At 52.8% G+C, this 20,992-nt stretch overlaps 1 protein-coding gene across 1 annotated transcript in view; it reads right to left on the bottom strand.

Moving 5' to 3' along the window:
- The window catches only part of NECAB3 (N-terminal EF-hand calcium binding protein 3), a 34,101-nt gene extending 18,899 nt beyond the window's left edge, over positions 1-15,202 (bottom strand). The window contains exons 1-3 of the mRNA XM_059480932.1: positions 14,618-15,202; positions 8,233-8,257; positions 6,878-6,986 (exon numbers count right to left, since the gene is read on the bottom strand). Coding sequence (XP_059336915.1) covers positions 6,878-6,986; positions 8,233-8,257; positions 14,618-14,710 — 227 coding nt within the window. The 5' untranslated portion in view covers positions 14,711-15,202. The remainder of the gene's footprint in view (positions 1-6,877; positions 6,987-8,232; positions 8,258-14,617) is intronic.
- Between the last annotated feature and the right edge of the window lie 5,790 nt (positions 15,203-20,992).

The raw sequence follows: 20,992 nt of genomic DNA on the forward strand, positions 1-20,992 counted from the left end.
AGGAAAATCTGCTCCACCAAATCTCCTGGAGCTGGAGTGTGCTGGGAGAGCACCTGTGACAACAGAGAGGGGTTGGATGGAGGTGCCTGTTGAAGATTGCAATGCAAGATGTATTCCATTACCATCCGTATGGCAGATTACCTTTGTCAAGTGGGCAGTTTGCCTTATCTCTCTCTTTGAGTGACCACAATCACTCCTCCCTCAGGGGAGACACCTGCTGATAACAGCTACTGAATGTCCCTGCATGGCTGATAAGAACTACAGCATCCCACTGGGAGATGTGAGCCCAGAGGGAGGAGCCAAGCATTCCTATCCGGATATAATCTGGAGGTTCTGGAACACCAGCACAGCTTCTCCACTGGATTCCCCAGAGGAACAGCAGCTGCCTCTCCCACTGGATCCTCAGAGGAAGAGACTGCACCTTTCTACAGGACCCCTGCTCCAGCAGAACCAGCCCTGACACTGCAGGAGGGCTGAGCCACAATTCCAATGGGACTGCTGCCAACACCCTGACCCACAGGGTGTCAGGTTGGATTCTGACTCTGGCAGTGTTGTTCTAGTGTACTGCATTGTTTATTTTATCCTTTTTTTTCCCTTCCCTATTAAAGAACTGTTATTTCCTGCTCTCATATTTTTACCTGAGAGCCCCTTAATTTAAAATTTATAGCAATTTGGAGGGAGGGGAGGGTTTACATTCTCCCTTTCAGGGGAGGCTCCTGCCTTGCTTAGCAGACTCCTGTCTTTGCAAACCAAGACAGTGCCTCACACCCCTGGCTGGCCAATTCTGAGCCCTGGAGCTGCTTCTGCAACCCAACATCCTCCCCCAAAGGTGGGGAGCATCCAGCCAGGGCTCCCTCCTTGTTCATCCCTGACCTCAGCTCAGGTCCTCCCCATGGCCAGACCCCCTCCAGCTCCTCCTCCTCCTCCTCCTCCTCCCTCCCTCAGAGCCCAGGAGCTGTGGGGCTGTCTACAGGCTCCCAGGGGCTGGGTGACTTCCCAGCCCTCCAGAGCAGTTGTTCCTCTCCTGAAGGTCATTAAAGCAGGGATCTCGCCCCAAAATCCTGGAGGCGGGGGCCAGACACCCACCCTTTGCACTAACAGAGAGCACAATCCCCCCTGGCATCCCTGCAGGGCTGGGGCAGGTCCCTCCTGAGGCTGCTAAAGGTGCTGCTGGGGTGGAGAGGTGTGGGAATCTACAAAAGCAGAGGGTTTTGGGAAAGCTGCAAAAGGCAGGCCTCAGAGGCAGCAGAACTGTGATTAGAGCTATGCAGTAGCCATGAGACAGGTCAGCAGAAAAAAATATTTAAAAAGTAGAAAAGCAAAGACAAATAGAACAATGGTTTGTATATTAACACTTGTCTAGAATAACTCCCTAAACTACAGAAAAGTTTATCTAGTAAGATATTAGGAAGTTTGAAGCTTAATAATGGAGTTCTGTGCATTGTGCTTTAAGGCTCACAAGCAGGTATTGTATTTGAAATAAGCAAGCATTGTTTAACCAAAGGTACCTGTGCTTATAGGGGTTGGATAGAACTACTGTCAATGTGCTTTTGCTTTGTGTGATTGGTCAAAAAACTTATAAAGTGAGTTGTAACATTCAGTTCTTTGTCTGCTGCCTGGGATGTGAGCTGGTGGCATCTTCGCATTGTCATAACCATGGAATGAGGCTGATGCTGGAAAATCAAACAGCTCAAGGCACGTTCCACAGCAGTCCTGTCCTGTTTGTGATTTGTACAGAGACCCCAGCTGGTGATAGAGAGGGAGGAGGGAAATGCTCAAAAGCAGCCCCAGGTTTTGGGATGGGTCTGCAGGAGCTGCTCAGGTGGCCAAAGGCACAAAGGCAGAGCTGCTTTCCATGCCCAGAGCCTGCAGGGACAGAGCCCAGCATGGCATTTATTCAAATCAGCCTCAGCTCCAGGCCTTCTGCTGCCTCAAAATCCCCCAGATGATTACAACCAATTTTAATCCTGATTGGGAAAGTGGAAGAGAGCCCCAAAGAGAGCTTTTCAAGTGGTTTTTAAGTGTTGAAGTGCTGTCACACATGTGGGAAGTGGCAGTACCTGGAGTTTGCCAGGCTCCCAGCACAGGGAATGCTGCAGTGCTGCTGCCCAGGGATGGGAAACCATCACCCTGTCCCCCCCTGACACTGCTGACAGGGCAAAGGGACAAAAACACCCTCATGTAAAATTAGAGAACAGTGTGTGAACTGTCCGAAATACCATTTAAGGTGAAATAATTAAGGCAAAAATCTTCCTACAGCTTTTCCTGAGACATCAAAGGCTGTTTGTGTCTCTCCCTTTCTCCTGGGCTCCACTGAGAGCACTTTAACAGTGGGCAGTGGCTCAAAGCAGGGGAATATTTTGGAGTGAGGGTGGCAGAGCCAGGGCAGGGGGCTGCAGGCTGCTCTGGGACTGCACCTGGAGCTCTGAGCAGCACACAGGGGCAGGAACACTCAGCTCAGCTATTTTAAACACACAGCAGCTGATTCAGGCAGGGCTCTGCGCACTGACCTGGCACTGCAGGCACTTTGTAAAGGGGAGAAAAAAAAATCCTGTTTCCCTTGAGAATGGATCCAGATAAACCTGCAGAGCCACAGCCCCTCACTGTGCCCAACTCTGCTGATCCCCCCTCTGGGCAGCTCTGCCTGACACAGACACTGGGGTTTGGGGCACCAGTGTGCACTGGGAAAAGGGTTTGCTCCTTGTGAAGTTTTCCTCTTTATTTCTGGCAGCTGCCTGGAGGCTGCAGAGCTGCTGCAGTGCTGCAAGAGCCCTGGCCCTGCAGTATGCACAGCACAGCCCCAGAGCTGCAGGGAAACCTGGCTCCCACCTGAGAGAGGGGTAAAAATCACCACAGAGGGCATGTGGACACTTTGTTTGCACATTATCCAGGCATTTGCACTGGTCCCAGTGAGCACCTGGGACTGGGACTGGTTTCAGCAGGAACAAGGAGCCACCAGCTCAAGTCACTGCCATCCCAGCTCCAGCAAGGTGTGACAGGAGCTGCCATCAACTCCCACCCTGTGGCTTCCAAGGTTATTGATAACTCTTATATATATCTTTATCTATCCTTTTTATATATAAATATATATACATTATATATAGATATATAAATTATATATAAAAATACATATCTTTATACATATCTTTATCTATCTTTTTATATACAAATATATATATAAATTATATAGATATATAGATATATAAATTATATATATATAAAAAGATATATATCTTTTTATATATTTATATATCTTTTTATATATAAATATATATGTGAATTATAGATAGATACATAGATAGATAGATAGATACATAGATTACATATATATATATAAAGATATATATCTTTATATCTTGGATGCTTGCTGCTTAAAAAGAAATGTTAACTAATCAATCACTAAACCACTGACCATTGAACCAATCAACATCTCATGGCACAAATCCTCCCTGTGGGAGCTGCCCAGGGGAGGATCTGCAGCCTGTTCCACCAGCAACCCTGCAGGGGAACCTCTGCCATGTCCCAGAGGCTGCAGCAGCCCCCAGGCACAGGCAGGGGCAGGACAGAGCACAGCAGGCAAACCCTCGGGCCATTCTGATGCTGCCAGAACCGATTCACACCAAAACCAGGGTGGAGCTCACCCCCAGAATGTGCACACCAAATGCTGACCCACTTTGCAGGGCTGCCAGGGCAGCAGGCTTTCCTCCCTGCCGTTCCCACTCCAGGAGAAGAGCCATCCTCTGCCTCCAAAGCACTCATCCTGAGACTCTCCACATCTCCCAGAGCTGTATTTTGACTGTGCTCAAACCACTGATTAACTGTAATTAAGCCTGAACTGATGATGGAGGAGCTTGTCATCATTATGCTGTTGGGATTTTGTCAGAATGTGCCTGGAATTTATGCAAGAAAACAGCAATCAGCTGCAGAAAAGCAGACGGGTTTTTTTTTTTTTCATTTTTATCATTTATCATGTTGGGAACCTCCACTGCCATCACAGATCTGCTTTCCAAACCCTTTTTTGTGTGACACAGAGTGTTTCAGTCACTCTCCATCATCTGGGGCTGGCAGATGCTGCAGTCTCTGAGTAAAGGAGCAAAGAGAGGAGAGGGAATTCACTCAAATCCCTTCTTCCATACAATCACACGCTTGAGGTTATTCCTACCAAGAGAGTTTCAGAGGCACCAGGTCAGAACTTCCATCCCTTGTGGCTCCAGGTCAAAGGCTCTGAGCAATCTTCACCCAATTCCTGAACAACCTCATGCAAAAATGCATTTTCCAGACCTTATTTTTCTAAATTTCCCCAACAGGTGCAAGACAGAAGGACAGGTAAAATCCAAACATCACATCCCTGGGCAGGTTTCACAGGGCAGGCATTCAACCCCTGCAATTCTGGATGCAGCTATGGAGCTCTCAAACTTCCAGAAACATCAGTCTCTCCTCACCCAGATGTTTCAGGGGATGAAAATGCTCTTCTCCAGGAAGATGAACCTCACTGTGCCACTGCCAGAGCTGGTGAGGAGCTCTGGGCCAGCACACAAAGCCATGGACCTGCTGTTGTACCAGCTTTTGAATTTGGCTTCAACATAAACTTTGAAATGTCACAGAATTAAAGTGAGAGGATATTTTATGCCAAAATGGAGCCATTTTCTGAAATGCAGAATAAACCCAGCCTGGTGTGGAGATGTAGAATGTGAAGTGACCCCAGCAGAGGTGTGTGATGCACAGGCCCCAGTGTCCCACCTGAGAGCCAGAGGGTGGGAGGTGGACAGAGGACAGCATGGGGCTCTCTGGAAGGACAACAAGAAATGTGGGAGAGCTCTGAAATATTCCTGTTCCCAGCTGTCAGCTCTGGGGCCCTGCAGCTGCAGGTTCCAGGGGTAGGTGAGGGTCAGGAGGGGTCTGGGCATGGAGATCTCTGCTACTGTCCCTCCTCAGGTCAGCCTGGCATGGATGAGGAAACACCAATTCCAGCCTGGACATGACAAACACAGCACCAAACCCACCTGCTGAATGGAAGTGAAACTTTCCCATCATCACTAAAGCTTCAGGACACAAAAGCACCACAGAAGATCTGCTTGCAGAGCTTGTAGCTGCTCCCCAGCTCTGTAATACTCTTCAGTCTGGCAGCAAATTTTGGCCAGCTCTCTGAAATGTTAAGTTCCTGACAGTGCAAGGGACAAGGCCAGGGGAGAGGGGCTGTCCAAGCCACCATGGGGACAGCAGGGCACCAGCACAGCCCTTAAACAACACCAAATCTTGCACACCCCAAACCTCATGCTCCCTACATTTGCAGGAATTTGCAAACAGCTCTGTCTGAGGGTGCCTTCTGCTCTTGGTGGCAGGAAGAGAACAAGGACCCAAGGCTCACACCCGGCTAACAGGTGTCACCAGCTCAGTGCTGTCACTGCTGCAGCCACAGCTCCTGAGCAGCACAGCCCAGCCAGGCCTCCCCAGCTGCTCCAGATGGATGGAACAAACCCCACCTGAAGGCAGGAGACCTTCCCTGCTCAGTTTTGAGCTGGGTTAAAGCTCCCAGCTTCATAGAACCACAGAATGACCAGGTTGGAAGAGACCTTCAAGATCATTGAGTCCAACCCAGCCCCAACCCCTCAACTCAACCCTGGCACCCAGTGCCACATCCAGGCTTTGTTAAACACACCCAGGGATGGGGACTCCACCACCTCCCCGGGCAGAACATTCCAGAACTTTATCACCCTTTTTGGAAAATCTTCTCCCTAATATCCAACCTGTATTTCCCTTGGCACAGCTTTTGCTGCACCCTGTGTTTTCCAGGGGTGCTGTGACTCTGAGATCACCCCAAAATGGAACAAGAGGAAAGGAGCATTTCCAGAGGAAAGGGAACACTCACTGCAGCTTCCTGGGACCACAGCCCAGAGACAGAGATGTTTTCAGATATGTTCTCCTGCTCCCCACACCCACAAGCCCAACCAGCAGCTCCAAGGAAAGCAGCACAAGGCTGCTGTGTGGACTGACCCCAGCCACGCAATCCAGCAGCACCTAGTTCCTCCCAGCGCCAGGACAGACTCACCCACAGCACCCAGCTGGGCATAGAGACCCCAGTGAGGCCAAAATACCCCAAAAGCAGGGCTGAGAATCCCAGCAGAGCCCAGCAGAGTCCTCTGGATAGCACCACTCATGAGGAGACCAGAGCTAAGCTCAATTCCTTCTCCTGCTCTGTGGGGCTTTTTTCTACAAGTACCTGCCCTAAATTCCCTGTTAGGAGACCAGAGCTAAACACAATTCCTTCTCCTGATCTGTGGGGCTTTTTTCTACAAGTACCTGCCCTAAATTCCCTGTTAGGAGACCAGAGCTAAACACAATTCCTTCTCCTGATCTGTGGGGCTTTCTTTTTTTCACAAGTAGCTGTCCTAAATTCACTGCTAGGAGACCAGACCTAAGCTCAATTCCTTCTCCTGATCTGTGGGGCTTTTTTTGACAAGTAGCTGCCCTAAATTCCCTGTTACATGCACCAAGCCCACTTGTGGTGGAAAGCAGCTCTTACATAAGTGCCAAGCAGCTCCTGAGTCAGCAGTGGCAGAGTCTGTGACTTTGTGTGTCCCCACAGCAGCTCAGGCTCCTGCAGGCACACAGGGCTGCCTATTCCTGGAGCACATTTTCCAAACCACAAAAATGGCATTTTCAATGCTTGCTTGCCTTCTAGAGCTGCAGGAAATCCAATGGCTGCTCCTAAAATGGTCTGGCTGCTCTCAGCACTGGTTTTCAGTGGCTCTGTGGCAAGAGGTGGGTTTGTCTCACCCTGATTATTTATCACACCCGCCTCCCAAGCTCCTCCACCTCCAGGCAGGCAGTTTTAGCTTCTCCTGCATCTCCTCAGTGCCACCACCACGGTACTCACTCTGAGTGACGCCTGTCAATGCCACTGAACAACTCCCACAGCTCCTCCGAGCTCAGGATGCCATCGGAGAAATAGTTCTTGAACTCCTCAAATGACAGCTTCCCATCATCTGCATTCAAAGGAAAGGGAAGAATAATTATATATCTGTGGAAAGCAGCATCCCAGCCCTGTGTGGGATAGGGCTGGGTGTGTTCTGCATGATAATTACAGCAAAAATCTCCCTGAGAGCCTGGCCCACCAGCCCAGCAAAAACACTGGGTGCTGCTGGAAGTACAGGTGGGAATTTCAGCCCTTCCCTAAAGCAGTGGTGTTCTCAGAAAGGCACACAGACTGTCCAAGAACAGCACACTGAGGGCAGCATCAGATTTCCATGGAAAGAAAGTGCTCTCCATGGACTCAGGAGGTTTTTCCTTCCCCTCTGTGGAGGATTTCAGCTCCTGGGCTGCACTAAAAGCACTGATCTGCAATAAAAGCATCTCCTGAGCTACCATGAAGGAAAAGAGCCAAGAGAGTGTGGGAAGGCTCAGGGATATCCCTTGTGATTTTGGACCTCTTGGTTTATGGGTGCTGAAGATTAGATTTGCTTGGGGGTTCATTAGCAGGGGCAGGAGTCGAACCATCATTTTTGGGGTATGGGCCCAGTAACTTGTTTAGCTGACCCTACTAGAAAGTAATATAAAGGAAATATGGAGGTTTTTGATTCCTGTAGTGTAGGTTCCATTCCTGCTTTTCTAAGGAATTAAAAACTGGGTGGCAGAGCCTAACTCCCAAATGCCAGGGGCTCCCAGAAACAGAATCCCCCAGCCAGGAGGGTGAAACTTTCCCATCACCACTAAAGCTTTGGGACACAAAAGCACCACACCAGATCTGCTTGCAGAACTTTAGTGAAGCTCTCCAAGCAGCAAATTTTGGCCAGTTCTCTGAAATATTAAGTTCCTGACAGTGCAAGGGACAAGGCCAGGGGAGAGGGGCTGTCGAAGCCACCACGGGGACAGCAGGGCACCAGCACAGCCTTCAAACAACACCAAATCCTGCACACCCCAAACCCCCTGTTCCCTACATTGAAAATTCCTGCAAAACAACTCTGTCTGAGGGTCCCTTCTGCTCTGTAAAACCCTGGACTGAGCACAGAGACAGAACCAATCCTGGAGGGACCAAGCAGAATCCTGACAGCTCCTGGGCAGGAGAAGGGCTTGGCAGGGGCTGTGTCCTGTGTCCTGAGCCCATTCCCAGCCCTGGGCAGGGATCCAGGTGAAGCAGAAAAGCATTTTCCACCCTCCCTCTAGCAGGCAAAGCTCCCAGTGGGAAGGAGCCAGGCAGGGAGGGGGAGGCAGCAGCAGCAACAAGGCACTCACCGTTCTTGTCGGCTCGCCGGAAAATCTGCAAGACAAAACACAACAGGAGAGAAGGGCAGCTGAGCAGTGAGCCAGGCAGCACCCAGCACCATGAAAAATCACCCCCAGGAGCTCAGGGAGAAGCCCCAGCTGTTGGGACTGCACAGGCTGCCTTGGGAAATTCCCCTTTGCCAATGATTAAACCCATTTCTTGCCCTTAATGCACAGAGCCCTTGGCTGGGTGAGCCCAGCACTCAGAGCAAACACCTTTAGAGAGCACACAGGCAAAGCAGAAAGGACTTTGCTGCATCCTTGTGATAGCAACTGTTTAATTTTTCAGTTCATTGAAAGGAAAGAACATTAGGAACAAACCCAGTCTGTAAGGAAGCACTTTGTGCATCTCAACACTCCAGAACCTGCATCAAGGAGCAGCTCCTGCCCTGAGCTTTGTAAGCAGCCCTCAGCACAGCCCTTCCCAGCTCCTCAGCATGCACACTCACTGTAATTAATCATTAATGCATTAATTAATCTGGAACTGCTTCTGGCACAGGGCACAGCTGGAGAGCTGCTCCAGTTCAGGGTCTCAGCACAGATTCCCAACCATGCCTCAGGAGAGAGCTGGGGCTGCTCAGCCCTGCTGGGATCTGATTCACCAGGAGTTATTGGGGCTGACTCCAGTGAGGAGCAGCATCGCTTCTGAACCTGGCAACGTTTTCCCAGACCAAAATGTACAAGGTTTTGTCCAGCACATCCTAATGGAGGCAACAACAGAAAATTGTCTATATGGAAGCTGTCCTTTATATCATCCTGGCTTGTGGCTGCATTTCTCTTCACAGAGAAAAGCAAGGTACAACTTCCCAAGGATATTTCTGGGAATCACAGAGAGAAACCTCAGAGAACAACAAGAACAAGTCTTATCTCATTTACTGCTCCTCTTGTTGTTCACAAGTAGAATGCATTGTGGAAGATTGTTTACCTGAAGGGAATTGATAATTGGATTCTGCTGTGAGTGTTTTGATTCACTGACCAATTGAATCCTGGTGAGTGTGTGTGTCAAGACTGCCACTGACAGTCACAAGATTCTGGGCAGTTGAGTGGAGTTGAGTGCTTGTGCAGATTCGGTGTAATATAATATAGAAAAACATAGTATAATAAAATAATTAATTAATTAGCCTTCTGATAGCGACAGAGTCGACCTCATCATTCCTCCCTTTGTTGGGGTTGCCTTGATTTACTATACTGGCTGATGAAAAAATCTGCAGGTCTGAAGAAAGATTAGGAAAGAAAAAAGGCTGGGAAAGGAGACAGAATTTTCTATTCTTGCCCCCACGCCCAGAGCAGCCCCAGTGCCTGTGCAGGCAGAGGCACCACCACCCCTCCTGCACCACCCACTGCCAGCTCCATGCATGTCCCGAGGCCCTGACATCCCCCTGAGAACCTGAGGCAAAGTAGAAGCTGCCAGGAAAATTCCCCAAGGGTCTGGCTTGCAGCTAGGCTGAGGCTTTTCTAATTTTCTAAGGCTGGAGCTTCCCTGGGAATCAGGAGCAGGAACAGCTCCTTGTAGGATGCTCCTGTGAGCACAGCGAGCTCCTCCTGCCCCAAGCTGAGGAGCTGGGGCTGCCTTGGGCTGGGCAGCATCAGGGAACCATCCCCAGGATCCCAGCTGGCCAGGAAAGGGGGTGAGCACTCCCTGAGCACCACACAGCACACACTGAGCTGAGATGGGAACCTGCAGCTCCCTAACAGTGGTGAATTCTCTGGATTTTAGAGCAAAGCTTTCTCCAGGCTAACAGGTTCCTTGTGGGGTCTCATGGCTGCAGGGGCAGCACCCGTGGTACTGTATTTACAGTGTTTATTGTATTACAATTTTAAATTTGTATTTATTGTATTCCTGCCCCAAAAAAGGCAGGAATGATGAATCTGACTCCATGTTCCCAGAAGGCTCATTTATTACTTTATGATACTAAATTATATTAAAGAATACTATACTAAAGAATACAGAAAGGATACTTACAGAATGCTAAAAAGATAATAATGAAAACTGGTGACTCTCTCCAGAGTCCTGACACAGCTTGGCCCTGATTGGCCAAAGAGTGAAAACAACTCCCAGCAGAATGCAATGGAACAATCACCTGTGGGTAAACAATCTCCAAACACATTCCACATGTGAGCACAGCACAGGAGAAGCAAATGAGAGAAGAATTGTTTTCCTTTTCTCTGAGTCTTCTCAGCTTCCCAGGAGAAAATCCTGGGTGAAGGGATTTTTCCAGAGAACGTGAATGCCACACCTGTGGGTCCCACCCTGCCATGGACTCTCCATCAAGGGGGAAGCTTCATCCTGCAGAGTTGTGTGTCATCAGAGGGCACATGGCTCGTGTGGCTCCAGGTGTCCCAGAGACACCCAAGTGTCACCCAAGCACTTTGAGTGAGGGCAAACATTTCCCACTCACAGGCTGGCCTTGCTCAGCAGGGCTTATCTGTGGGCTCAGAGGCAGAACTCAGCTTCAGGGGAGATTAGAGACCTGAGGTGTAGTGGTGTTCACAGGGGTCCCAGGACCAGGGAAGAGATGAGAATGTTGACTTTATGTTTCAGAAGGCTGGTTTACTATTTTATGATATATATTATTTTAAAACAATACTAAAAGAATAGAAAAAAGGATTTCACCAGAAGGCTTGCCAAGGAAGCAGAGAGAATGGAATGATAACAAAATCCTGTGACTGACTGAGACAGTCTGGACAGCTGGACTGTCTGGATTGGCCATTAATTAGAAACAACCACATGAGACCAATCACAGATGCACCTGTTGCATTCTACAGATAATCATTGTTTACATTTTGTTCCTGAGGCCTCACAGCTTCTCAAGAGAAAAATCCTAGCAAAGGGATTTTTCAGAAAATATCATAACTACACTGAGGAGGTCTCTAATCTGGGGTGAGCCCAGCCTCAGCAGGAGCCTCAGCACACAGAGTGGATGCCTGTTCCTCACTCACAAGGCTCAGTGAGTTACACGAGCCAGTGCACACCTGACAGCTGCCTGGAGATCCAGAGGAACATGGCACAGGCAGGAGCTGTGAGAGACCCCGGGGCAAGGCCATTGCTGCAGGGCCCCTGTTGAGGTGTGATGTCCTGGTTTGCCTCAGATACCCTGGGTCTCTCCCTAATAATTCTGTCCCAGGTGTGTCAGTCCTCCCTCCTTTCCCCTCCCAGCACTGTCAGTCCTAGAATTCCAGAAGTGATTGGCAGATTCAAGGGATGTCCTTTAGCCCTGGGGGGCATTGGGGCAGGTGTCCTTTGTCCCTCCCCTCCTGTCCCTGGCTGGTGGCTCCCTGCCCCTTCCCTGCCCCTCTCCCCGGGGTTAAAGGAGCAGCAACCACGGGCTCAGGGAGTTCTGTTGGAGCTGGTGCTGCATTCAGAGGCCTGTGGGCCAGAATAAAGCTCTGCATCCAAACCCTCCATCAGAACCGACTCCTTTCCTTCACCATCGCCTCAAAGCTTCTCTGGCAGAGGGAAACCTGAGGAGCAGCCCCTGTTATGGGGGAAGCTCCATCCCAGCACCACCAGAGCTTCTGCAGGCCTGGACTTGTCCCCATGGGCCCAGCTGCAGCACCCAGCCAGCCAAAAGTGTCTGTGGGGTGAAACACCACACACCCAGCCAGCCAAAAGGGTCTGTGGGGTGAAACACCACACACCCAGCCAGCCAAAAGGGTCTGTGGGGTGAAACACCATAGTTGCTGCCTTTTGGTCAAGCATCAAGGGTCAGACACGCTCAGGCATGTCCTGTCCTGCTATATTGGTAATAATTTACCAATATAGCCTGGCATGGCAGGGCTGTGGCTCTGGCTGCCTGCAGCCAGCCCATCCCTGCCTGAGCCCAGGAGCAGCTCCAGCCCAGCCCAGCCACCACAAAGTCCCTTCCACACTCCCCAGGGCCGGTGCTGTCCCCTCCCTGGGCACAGCACCTGCTCAGGGATGGCAGCTGAGCGCTGTCCCCAGTGAGGACAGCACCCTGGGACAAAGGCAGGGGAAGGTGATGCAAAGCCAGGCTGGGAGTGGGATTAGGGCCAGACAAGGAATCCTGAAAGTGGGATTAGGGCCCTACAAGGAATCCCTCTCTTGCCTCAGGGTGCAGCCCCAGAGCACAGGGGCACTGCCTGGAGCCCAGGATGCTTCCCTCAGCCCTTGGGCTTGTGCCCAAGCAGCCACAGCCTCACAGGACCGAGGGAAGAGGCACTGAAACAGCATTTATTTATGGGATGAGCCCCACACATACCTCAGAAAGGAAGGAGATTATAGGATTCCTCCCTGCCTGCAGGTCTGGAGGCAGCTGCGGTGCTGGGGAGGGGACAGCTGCCCTGGGGACAATGTGACAGGTTGGACAGGCTGCGGCCAGGCAGCACAGTGCCATCCTTCCTGCAGCTCCCGTGTCCCAGGAGGGGACAGAGCAAGCCCCGAGGCTGAGGGATGAATCTCCCCGAGGCTGGAGATGCCGCACAGGGCCATGGCAGCACTGCGGCTCGCACGGTGCCTGCAGTGAAGCATCTCGGGCAAAGCCCTCCTCCTCCTCCTCCTCCTCACTTCTCCCAAAGGCAGGAGATGTGCTGGCAGGTCCCAGAGGAGCAGCAGCCGCCAGGATGTGCTGGGGGCAGGCAGGGATCCTGCCCTGCTGCCGAGGGATGCTCACCCCGACCAGCCTGGGGGGCACAGACACCTTTTGTGGAAAATCCTTTCCTTAGGATTTTTCCTCCTGAGAAGCTGAAAAGCCTCAGGAACAAAATATAAACAATGGTTATCTGCTGCTGTGGAATGCAACAGGTGCATCTGTGATTGGTCTCATGTGGTTGTTTCTAATTAGTGGCCAATCACAGTCAGCTGGCTCAGACAGAGTCCGAGCCACAAACCTTTGTTATCATTCTTTCTTTTTCTATTCTTAGCCAGCCTTCTGATGAAATCCTTTCTTCTATTCTTTTAGTATAGTTTTAATGTAATATATATCATAAAAGAATAAATCAGCCTTCTGAAACATGGAGTCAGATCCTCGTCTCTTCCCTCAACCTGAGACCCCTGTGAACACTGTCACACCTGGGGGCAGCTGGGCACCGGCCAAGTGCCCAGAGCCAAGGGTGCAGAGGTGAAACTCACCCTGCCGAGCTCTGAGGCAAAGCTGGGAGCAAAGGAAGAGAAGCCGCCAGAACCCGGAAAGCAGCTGCTAGCGTTGTTAACATTTCCCATTTTAATTGCTTTAATGACACCCTGAGGGATGGATGTGCGACTCAGCGAGTGCCCAGAGGAGCTGAGCTGGAACACAGCTGTCACCACCCGCCCCCTCCTGCCCACCTCCCCTCAGCCGAGTAATTAGCGCGGTTAATGAAGCTGGCAGCCCGAGCCCCCCAGGCAGGAGAGAGACCCTGACCCCAGCTGGCAGCTGAGCGGCACCACGGCTTCTCAGCGCCTCCTGGGCATGCCGGGGGGTTTGGACTGGACCAGACGTGGCTGGTCCACACCGGGATCTGCTGTTCCCCTCCTCTGGCATGGGCTGGGGCACGGGGATGAACCTGGAGCGGGTCAGGATGGAGACGGCAGCTGGGACACGACAGCTGGCACCAACCTGAGCTGTGCCAGTGCCCGGGCACCCCATCCTTAACTGCCTTTCTCCTCCTCCTCCCCGGGCACCCCATCCTCGCTGCCTTTCTCCTCCTCCCTGCGGCAGGGCACCTCTGTCCCCGCATGTCCCTGGTTCCCAGGGTGGCTCGGAGCTCAGCGGTGCCGGACACTCGGCAATGCCAGGGCTGTCACCAGGGCGATTTGGGCAGGAGCAGGAGGGCCGGAGGTGCTGCAGGGGTGGCTCTGTCCCGGGCTGTGCCCCTGGCCCTGGCACACGGCCGGCATGCAGCCACCTTCCCCCCGGAGCCCCGGCCCCTGGCACCGGAGGGGACGCGGTGTGACAGCAGGAACCGTGCCAGCATCCCCGAACACAAAGAGCCACCACCTGCATTTCCAACTCCCCCGTGCCACCCACAGCCGCCAGGATGCCGAAGCAACCTCCAACCCACACGGGGCATCCTCCTCCACAATCCCGGAGCGTCGGGAGCGGGCAGGGACAGGGCTGCACCCGGGGGCCGCCGCAGGCACCGCTCTGCTGGATGCCATGGCTGAGAACAGCCCCGGGGAACCTTCCCCGGCTTTCCTGCCACACAGCTCCCGCTGCGGGGGTCATGACAGCCAGCTCTGGATGAGGCGTGGGCTGCTCCCAGCCACCAGAGGCCCAGCATTCAGCAGAAGGACACGACATCACTACTGAAGCCATCACGACCAGGCTGGCAGGGGCACATCCCCCGGGCCGGTTCCTGCGGGAAGGAGCCCCACCGAGCGGGGCACGGGCTGCGGGGGTCCCCCCACGGTACTCACGTCGTGGAAGATGGGCAGCGGCTGGCGGCGGGGCTTGGGGCCGCGATCTGCGGACAGCAGGCACACGGCCAGCAGCTCGGCACACGACATCATGGTCCCGCCGGACGCGGTGCTGCGGGGAGCGGAGGGGGCCGGGGGTGCGGTGCCTTAGGGTGCGGTGCGGTGCCCGGGATGCGGTGCGGTAGCGCAGGGCACGGGTTCGATGTGGTGCCCGGGATGCGGTGCGGTAGCGCAGGGCACGGGTTCGATGTGGTGCCCGGGGATGTGGTGCGGTGCCCGGGATGCGGCGCAGAACCGCAGAGCACGGGTTCGGTGCGGTGCCCGGGGATGCGGTGCGGTGCCGCAGGGCAGGAGCGCTGGTGTACGGATGGGTTCGGTGCGGTGCCGTAGGACGCGGTACGGTACCGCAAGGCACGGCTCGGTGCGGTACAGTAGAGATGGGCTGGGTGCGGAAAGAACGGCCTCGGTGCGGCAGGGATGGGTCTGGTTCCGTGCCTTAGCGATCAGCTGCGTGCCGGAGGGATGCGTTCGGTTCTGTTCGATGCTGTAGGGATGGGTTCGGCAGGGTGGCTCGGCTCGGCTCAGTCCGTGTGCCGGTCGCGCCCCGCCGATCCCGACTCAGCCGAGCGGCTCCGCCGCCCCAGCCAACTTTGGCTCCGCGGAGGGCCCGCCCCCGCCGCCATCCGATTGGTCATGAGCTGTGATTGACATCAGTAACACCAATGGGCTTGGCGGATGGGCGAGGGGCGGGGCCGCGCTGGGTCCGGGTGCCCGCTCGCCGCTGGGGCGGTCCCGTTGGACCCAGAACAGCCCCGTGGGCTCCCAGTGCTGGGTTGTGTGGCCGTCCTTGAGTGTCCCAGTGTGACCATAGCTATCAGTGCTGGCCCCACAGCAGTCCTGGGTACCCCAGCTGATCCCAGGGTGGCTACAGGTGGTCTCGATGTGGTCACTGTAGGCCCCGCAGTAACACTGGTTGCCCCAGCTGGCCCTGGGTGGCTCTAGTCTGGTGATGGATGGTCCCAGTGTGGTCGTTGTTGACCCCACCGTAGCCCTGGGTGCCCTAAGCGAGGTCCCAGTTGGTCCCAGTTTGACTGTGGGTGGTCCCAGTGTGGTTGCTGTTGGCCCCACCGCAGGCCTGATCACACCAATGTGGCCCCAGTTGGTCCCAATTTGAGCCATGGATGGTCCCAGTGTGGTTGCTCTTGCCCCCAACGTAGCCCTGGTTGCCCCAGATGGCCCTGGGGCTGCCCCAGTTTGACTGTGGGTGGTCACAGTGGGGTCATGGCTGGTCCTAGCATAGCCGTGGTTGTCCCACTGGGGCTCCAGTTGGTCCGGGTTTGACCACAGGTAGTCCCGACAGGGGCACTGATGGCACTGGGAAAGTCCTGCTTTCCTCAGTTGGCCCTGGGTTGGCCCCAGTTTGACCACAGGTGGTTCCACTGTGGTTTTGGTGGCCCTAGATCCCAGGGTGGTTCCAAATGAGTTCCTGGTGGTGCCAGCCCCTCCATGCCCTCAGTGCCAGGCAGCCTTTGTTCCGAGCTGCTTCCCTCCAGAGCAGCATGCCAGGATCCTGGTTCCTCCAGGGATGGGAACCCCCTGCCTCAGCAGGCTGGGGGACACAAGGAAGAGGAGGAAGAGGAGCTATCCCCATCCCTTGCCTGGCACAGGCACCTGGGGGCTTATGCCTCCGTTCCAGGACTTCCCTCCCTGAGAAAGGGCCATGAACCTGGGTTTTTTTTGGATTTTGCAGAATCCCAGGCAGGCTTTGCCTCCCTCAGCACCACCTCTGCTTTCACAGGGAGCTCTGCAGGACACCCTGATTGCTGAGCTCAGCTCTGCTTGAGCCTGGTCTCAGATCCAAGCCCCAACGTGACCCAGTGCAGCACGTGGAGCTCCCTCACCTCCTGCTCCCCCTGGGACAACGTGCTCCAAGCTGAGCCCAAGGCATCACAGCTATTTTTACCATCTCCCAGCTGTTCCAGGTGTGTGCAAAGCAAAAGAGGTGGAAGAAGCCCAGCTGGGCCCTGGCAGGGGCATCCAAAGGCTCCAGGGTGCACGTGCACTCCCTGCCCTTGGCACGGGGCTGTCCCTGTCCCCAGGGAGGCACAGAGCTCCAGGGGCTGGAGCTGCTGAGTGTGGCCATCACCAAATCCACCTGAAATGGGAGCAGGAGCAGAGCACAGGCCAGGGCTGCAGCAGGGACAGGGCTCACCTTGCATGGAGCATGGAAGGGGCTGGGGTAATGGTGAGGCTCTGCCCTGGACCAAAATATCCCTCTTGGAAGGGCTTCCCACACTCCCATCTGCCCCAAAACCCCACACTTGGTGCCCAGGGGGATCCCTGGGAGTCAGTGTGGGTTTCCATGTGGGAAGGAGCAGCCTGAGCGTGAGGGGAAGTTCAGGCTGATGGCAGGAGGTGACAGGTGTGACCGTGTTCACAGGGGTCTGAGGATGAGGGAAGAGATGAGGATCTGACTCCATGTTTCAGAAGGCTGATTTATTCTTTTATGATATATATTACATTAAAACTACACTAAAAGAATAGAAGAAAGGATTTCATCAGAAGGCTGGCTAAGAATAGAATAAGAAGGAATGAATAACAAAGGTTTGTGTCTCAGACTCTCTGTCCGAGCCAGCTGACTGTGATTGACCATTAATTAGAAACAACCACATGAGACCAATCACAGATGCACCTGTTGCATTCCACAGCAGCAGATAACCATTGTTTATATTTTGTTCCTGAGGCTTTTCAGCTTCTCAGGAGGAAAAATCCTAAGGAAAGGATTTTCCACAAAAGGTGTCTGTGACAGACAGGTGCTCCCAATCCCAGAAAGCCACAGCAGGGAAGGGGGACATGGCCCAGCTGTGGGGGACACCAGGGCTCTGCTCTGCTCCCCAGCACCTCAGCAGGGAGGAATTCAAGGGAGCAGCCACTCAACAGCATCCCAGGAATAAACAATGCTGCTCCTTACCTCCCTGAGCTCCCTCCTTTGGAGGAAACAGGAGAGGGTTTTGGAAATAGGGAAGGGTGGGATGGGATGCAGAGGTGGGGCAGGACACCCCTGCCTAAAGGGACACCAAACCCCCCTAGGACCCTCTGAGGGGGATCAGGTTAAAGGCACAAACCCTTATGGGGGGCATTAATGCCCCTGCCAGCCTATCCCAGAGCTCACCCCACTGTGGAGCTCTCCTGATCCCCCAGATCCCAACCCTACAGCCCAGGGCCACGACACCCCAGGGCTGCTATAGGTATTTAATTCCAATACCTGGGCTCAGCACCGTGCCCACATCCTGCCCAGCATTTTCCAGTGCCACTGGGGTCACCATGGTCCCTGTGGGGTGACACTCCTGGCAATGAGCTGAGAGCCCAAGGATGAGTGCAAGGTGCCATCCCCTGACCTGCTGCCTTCACCTGGCACAGAAAAGCAGCTTTGCAGCAGATAAATCAAACCAGGCAGTGCCTGGGGCTGCCTCCCAGTGCTGCCATGTGCTCTTCTACCATCAGCTCCCTCTCCAGGCACCCGAAATAGCAGAGGGAAGCCCTTCAGCTGCATCATGAATCATCCTGGGAGGCACAGTGGTTATTTTTACGTGGCTCACGTGGAGCTGGGCAGTGCTGCTGCAGTGGGACACAGCCCTGTCCCTGTGGTGGTGTTCACAGGGGTCCCAGGATGAGGGAAGAGATGAGAATCTTGACTCCATGTTTCAGAAGGCTGATTTATAAAAATATTATTTTATTAAACTGTTTTATAAAATTTTAAAAATATATTTTATAAAATTTTAAAAATTTATTTTATAAAATTTTAAAATAGAAAATATTATTTTATGATATATATTATATTATTAAAAGAAAATTATATATTATAACTATACTAAAAGAATAGAAGAAAGAATTTTATCAGAAGGCTAGCAAGCAATAGAAAAGAATGATAATAAAATCTTATGACTGCTCACCACCTCAACACAGGTGGTTTTCATTGATCATCAAGTAAAAACAAATTCACATGCTGGGTAAACAATTCTCTAAATCTCATTCCAAAGCAGGAAAACATGGAGAAGCTGAAGCTTCTCAGCTTCTCAGGAGAAAAGATCCTAACAAAAGGATTTTTCATAAAATCTGTCTGTGACACTTTGCCTTGTCTCGGGGGAAAGAGGCAGAGCTGTGCTGCTGCTGTGGAGCTGGGGATGGCAGTGCAAATCCTCTCCCATCTCCTGTGCCCCCTGGATCCCATAAAAACCATTTCCTGTGCTGGGGTGTAGGAGTGTCAGGGGGTAGGGGTCAGGACAGACGGACAGGAGAGATCTCTGCAGCCAGGGCTGGAACTTGGGGTTTATTGCAAAGAGCCTGGGGGCAGGGCCCTGCTGGGAGCTGCCAGACACAGCTCAGAGCAGGCTGAGAGAGGAGAGGGGAGAGAGGGTGAGAGGGGGAGAGAGTGGTGAAGAGGATGAGTAAGAGGGTAAAGAGAGCGAAGTTCCTGTTCCAATACCATAAATCTTCTTCTGTGCTGAATATTCTGATTCTCACTAACCAATCTAGTACAAGATGCAAATCCTACAGCATTTCCATACAGCCTATAAGAATCATTATATTACCACACTATGTTACATTTTAAACCCTAAAAACTCCTCTTTGGGTCCCTTCTGCCAAGCTGCAGGGTCTGCTCTGACCCTTGGGCCTGTCTGCAAGCAGAGGGTGTTGTTCCATCCAAAGGGGATCACCTTCAGCTGGCCATGCCATTGTTTTCCCATTGTTCAGTAACTGAGGTATCTCAAAGCTTGCTTTCATTTCAATCTCATTTATGATAAGGCTTTCCTGTTTCATCTTCCCCAAAACTGGGGTCTCTCCCCTTTGCAGCGCTGCAGATCACCATCACCATCAGGATCCATCACCTTGGGTCTAAGCAGAGGAGAGTGGATGGCTGGGCAGGAGCTGCCATGGGCTGGGCTGGGCACTCTGCAATGTTGGTTACCTGCTGCTGATTCCCCGACTTCTGGGTTATGGCTGGGCCCTCCCCTGTTGGGGGAGACCCTCCTGGGGTGGTTCTGTGTCAGGAAAGAGAGATACACCAGATCTTTTCAGTCTTCAGGTTCTTGTTTATTGTTATCTTATGTGGAGTTTTACACACTGTCCACACCAGGCTCAGTGCACTGGAAAAGCACCACAAAAATGGCAACAATCTCTTGTTCCAAGGTCTTTTAAGGCTAAACTATCCAATTAAGCACTGACACCTGGATTAATTTCCCTTTTAACCCAATAACTGATCCCACAGAGCCCCCAATGCAGACTTGTCTGCCCAATTACAAAACGCCACCCAAACCCACGGAGAAGAAGGTGTGGGAAGAGAGGCACAAGGGTGCAGGCAGGATGCCAGGCAGTGTGATGGGCTCTCTGTGGCACCCAGCAGCCTGTGCTGACCTGGGATCCCATTGCCTGCCGCTGCAGGAGCAGGGGCAGTTTACACAACGTGCTCAGGGTGAAATATTTATCAGGCTGTTTAAAGGAAAACCAGGCAGGAGGAGGGGAGAAAGGCAGGAAGAAGCACAGCCCTGGCTGTGCCACTAGGGAGCCCCTGAGCCCCATCCTGGCTGCCAGGAGCCCCTGGGAAATCCAAGCTCCCCGCCCTGGGGTCCCCAGTGTCCGTCAGTCCTGCTGTGCTGCAGAGGGATCAGGGCAGGGCTGCTGCTGCTGGCAGTGTGTCTGTCCCCAGGCAGCAAGGACACAGGGACCTCGAACTTTGGGCCAGAAAGCTGTGCCAGCAGGTGCCTTGGGGCAGCACCAAGGGCTGGGTGAATGGGGAAAACTGGGAACTCAGTGCATGGAGTGGCTTCACACTGGCCCCATGCTGTAGCCGTCGGAACTCAGCACATCCCTCTGGGTGTCCAGAGTTCCCAGGACCCCGCCGGGATGCTCAGAGACCCTGGCACACAGCCCAGAACACCTGGGGATTTGATTTTGACCCCTGGAGCAAGTTACCAGCTTTGTATGAGGACCTGAAAGTCACACAGGTTTGAATGGTGTAATAATAAAATTATCACAGGGTGAAAATGTAGATTTTAGGATTTTTGGTATGGGGGTTATGGGGACAAGATGGAGGAACTTGGGCATGTCCAGCCTTTCTTCTTCTTCTTCTTGCTCTCCATTTTCTGCAGTGATGTTGGCACTTTGGGATTGGTTTAGAGTAGAAGTGCACTGTCTAACACAGGTGATGGGTATTGGGAATTAAGAGTAAATATGTTATATGTAGTTTGTAATATAAAAGGACAACACCGCCTTGGGGGCGGTCAGAGTGCCTGTGGCTGCCCTGCTGAGCAGATCTCGGCTGGGCAGAAAGAAAATTTTATAGACAAGAATTGATAAACAACCTCAAGACCGAAA

The sequence above is a fragment of the Ammospiza nelsoni genome, chromosome 12 (genome assembly GCF_027579445.1).
Source record: "Ammospiza nelsoni isolate bAmmNel1 chromosome 12, bAmmNel1.pri, whole genome shotgun sequence".
Classification (NCBI taxonomy): Eukaryota; Metazoa; Chordata; class Aves; order Passeriformes; family Passerellidae; genus Ammospiza; species Ammospiza nelsoni.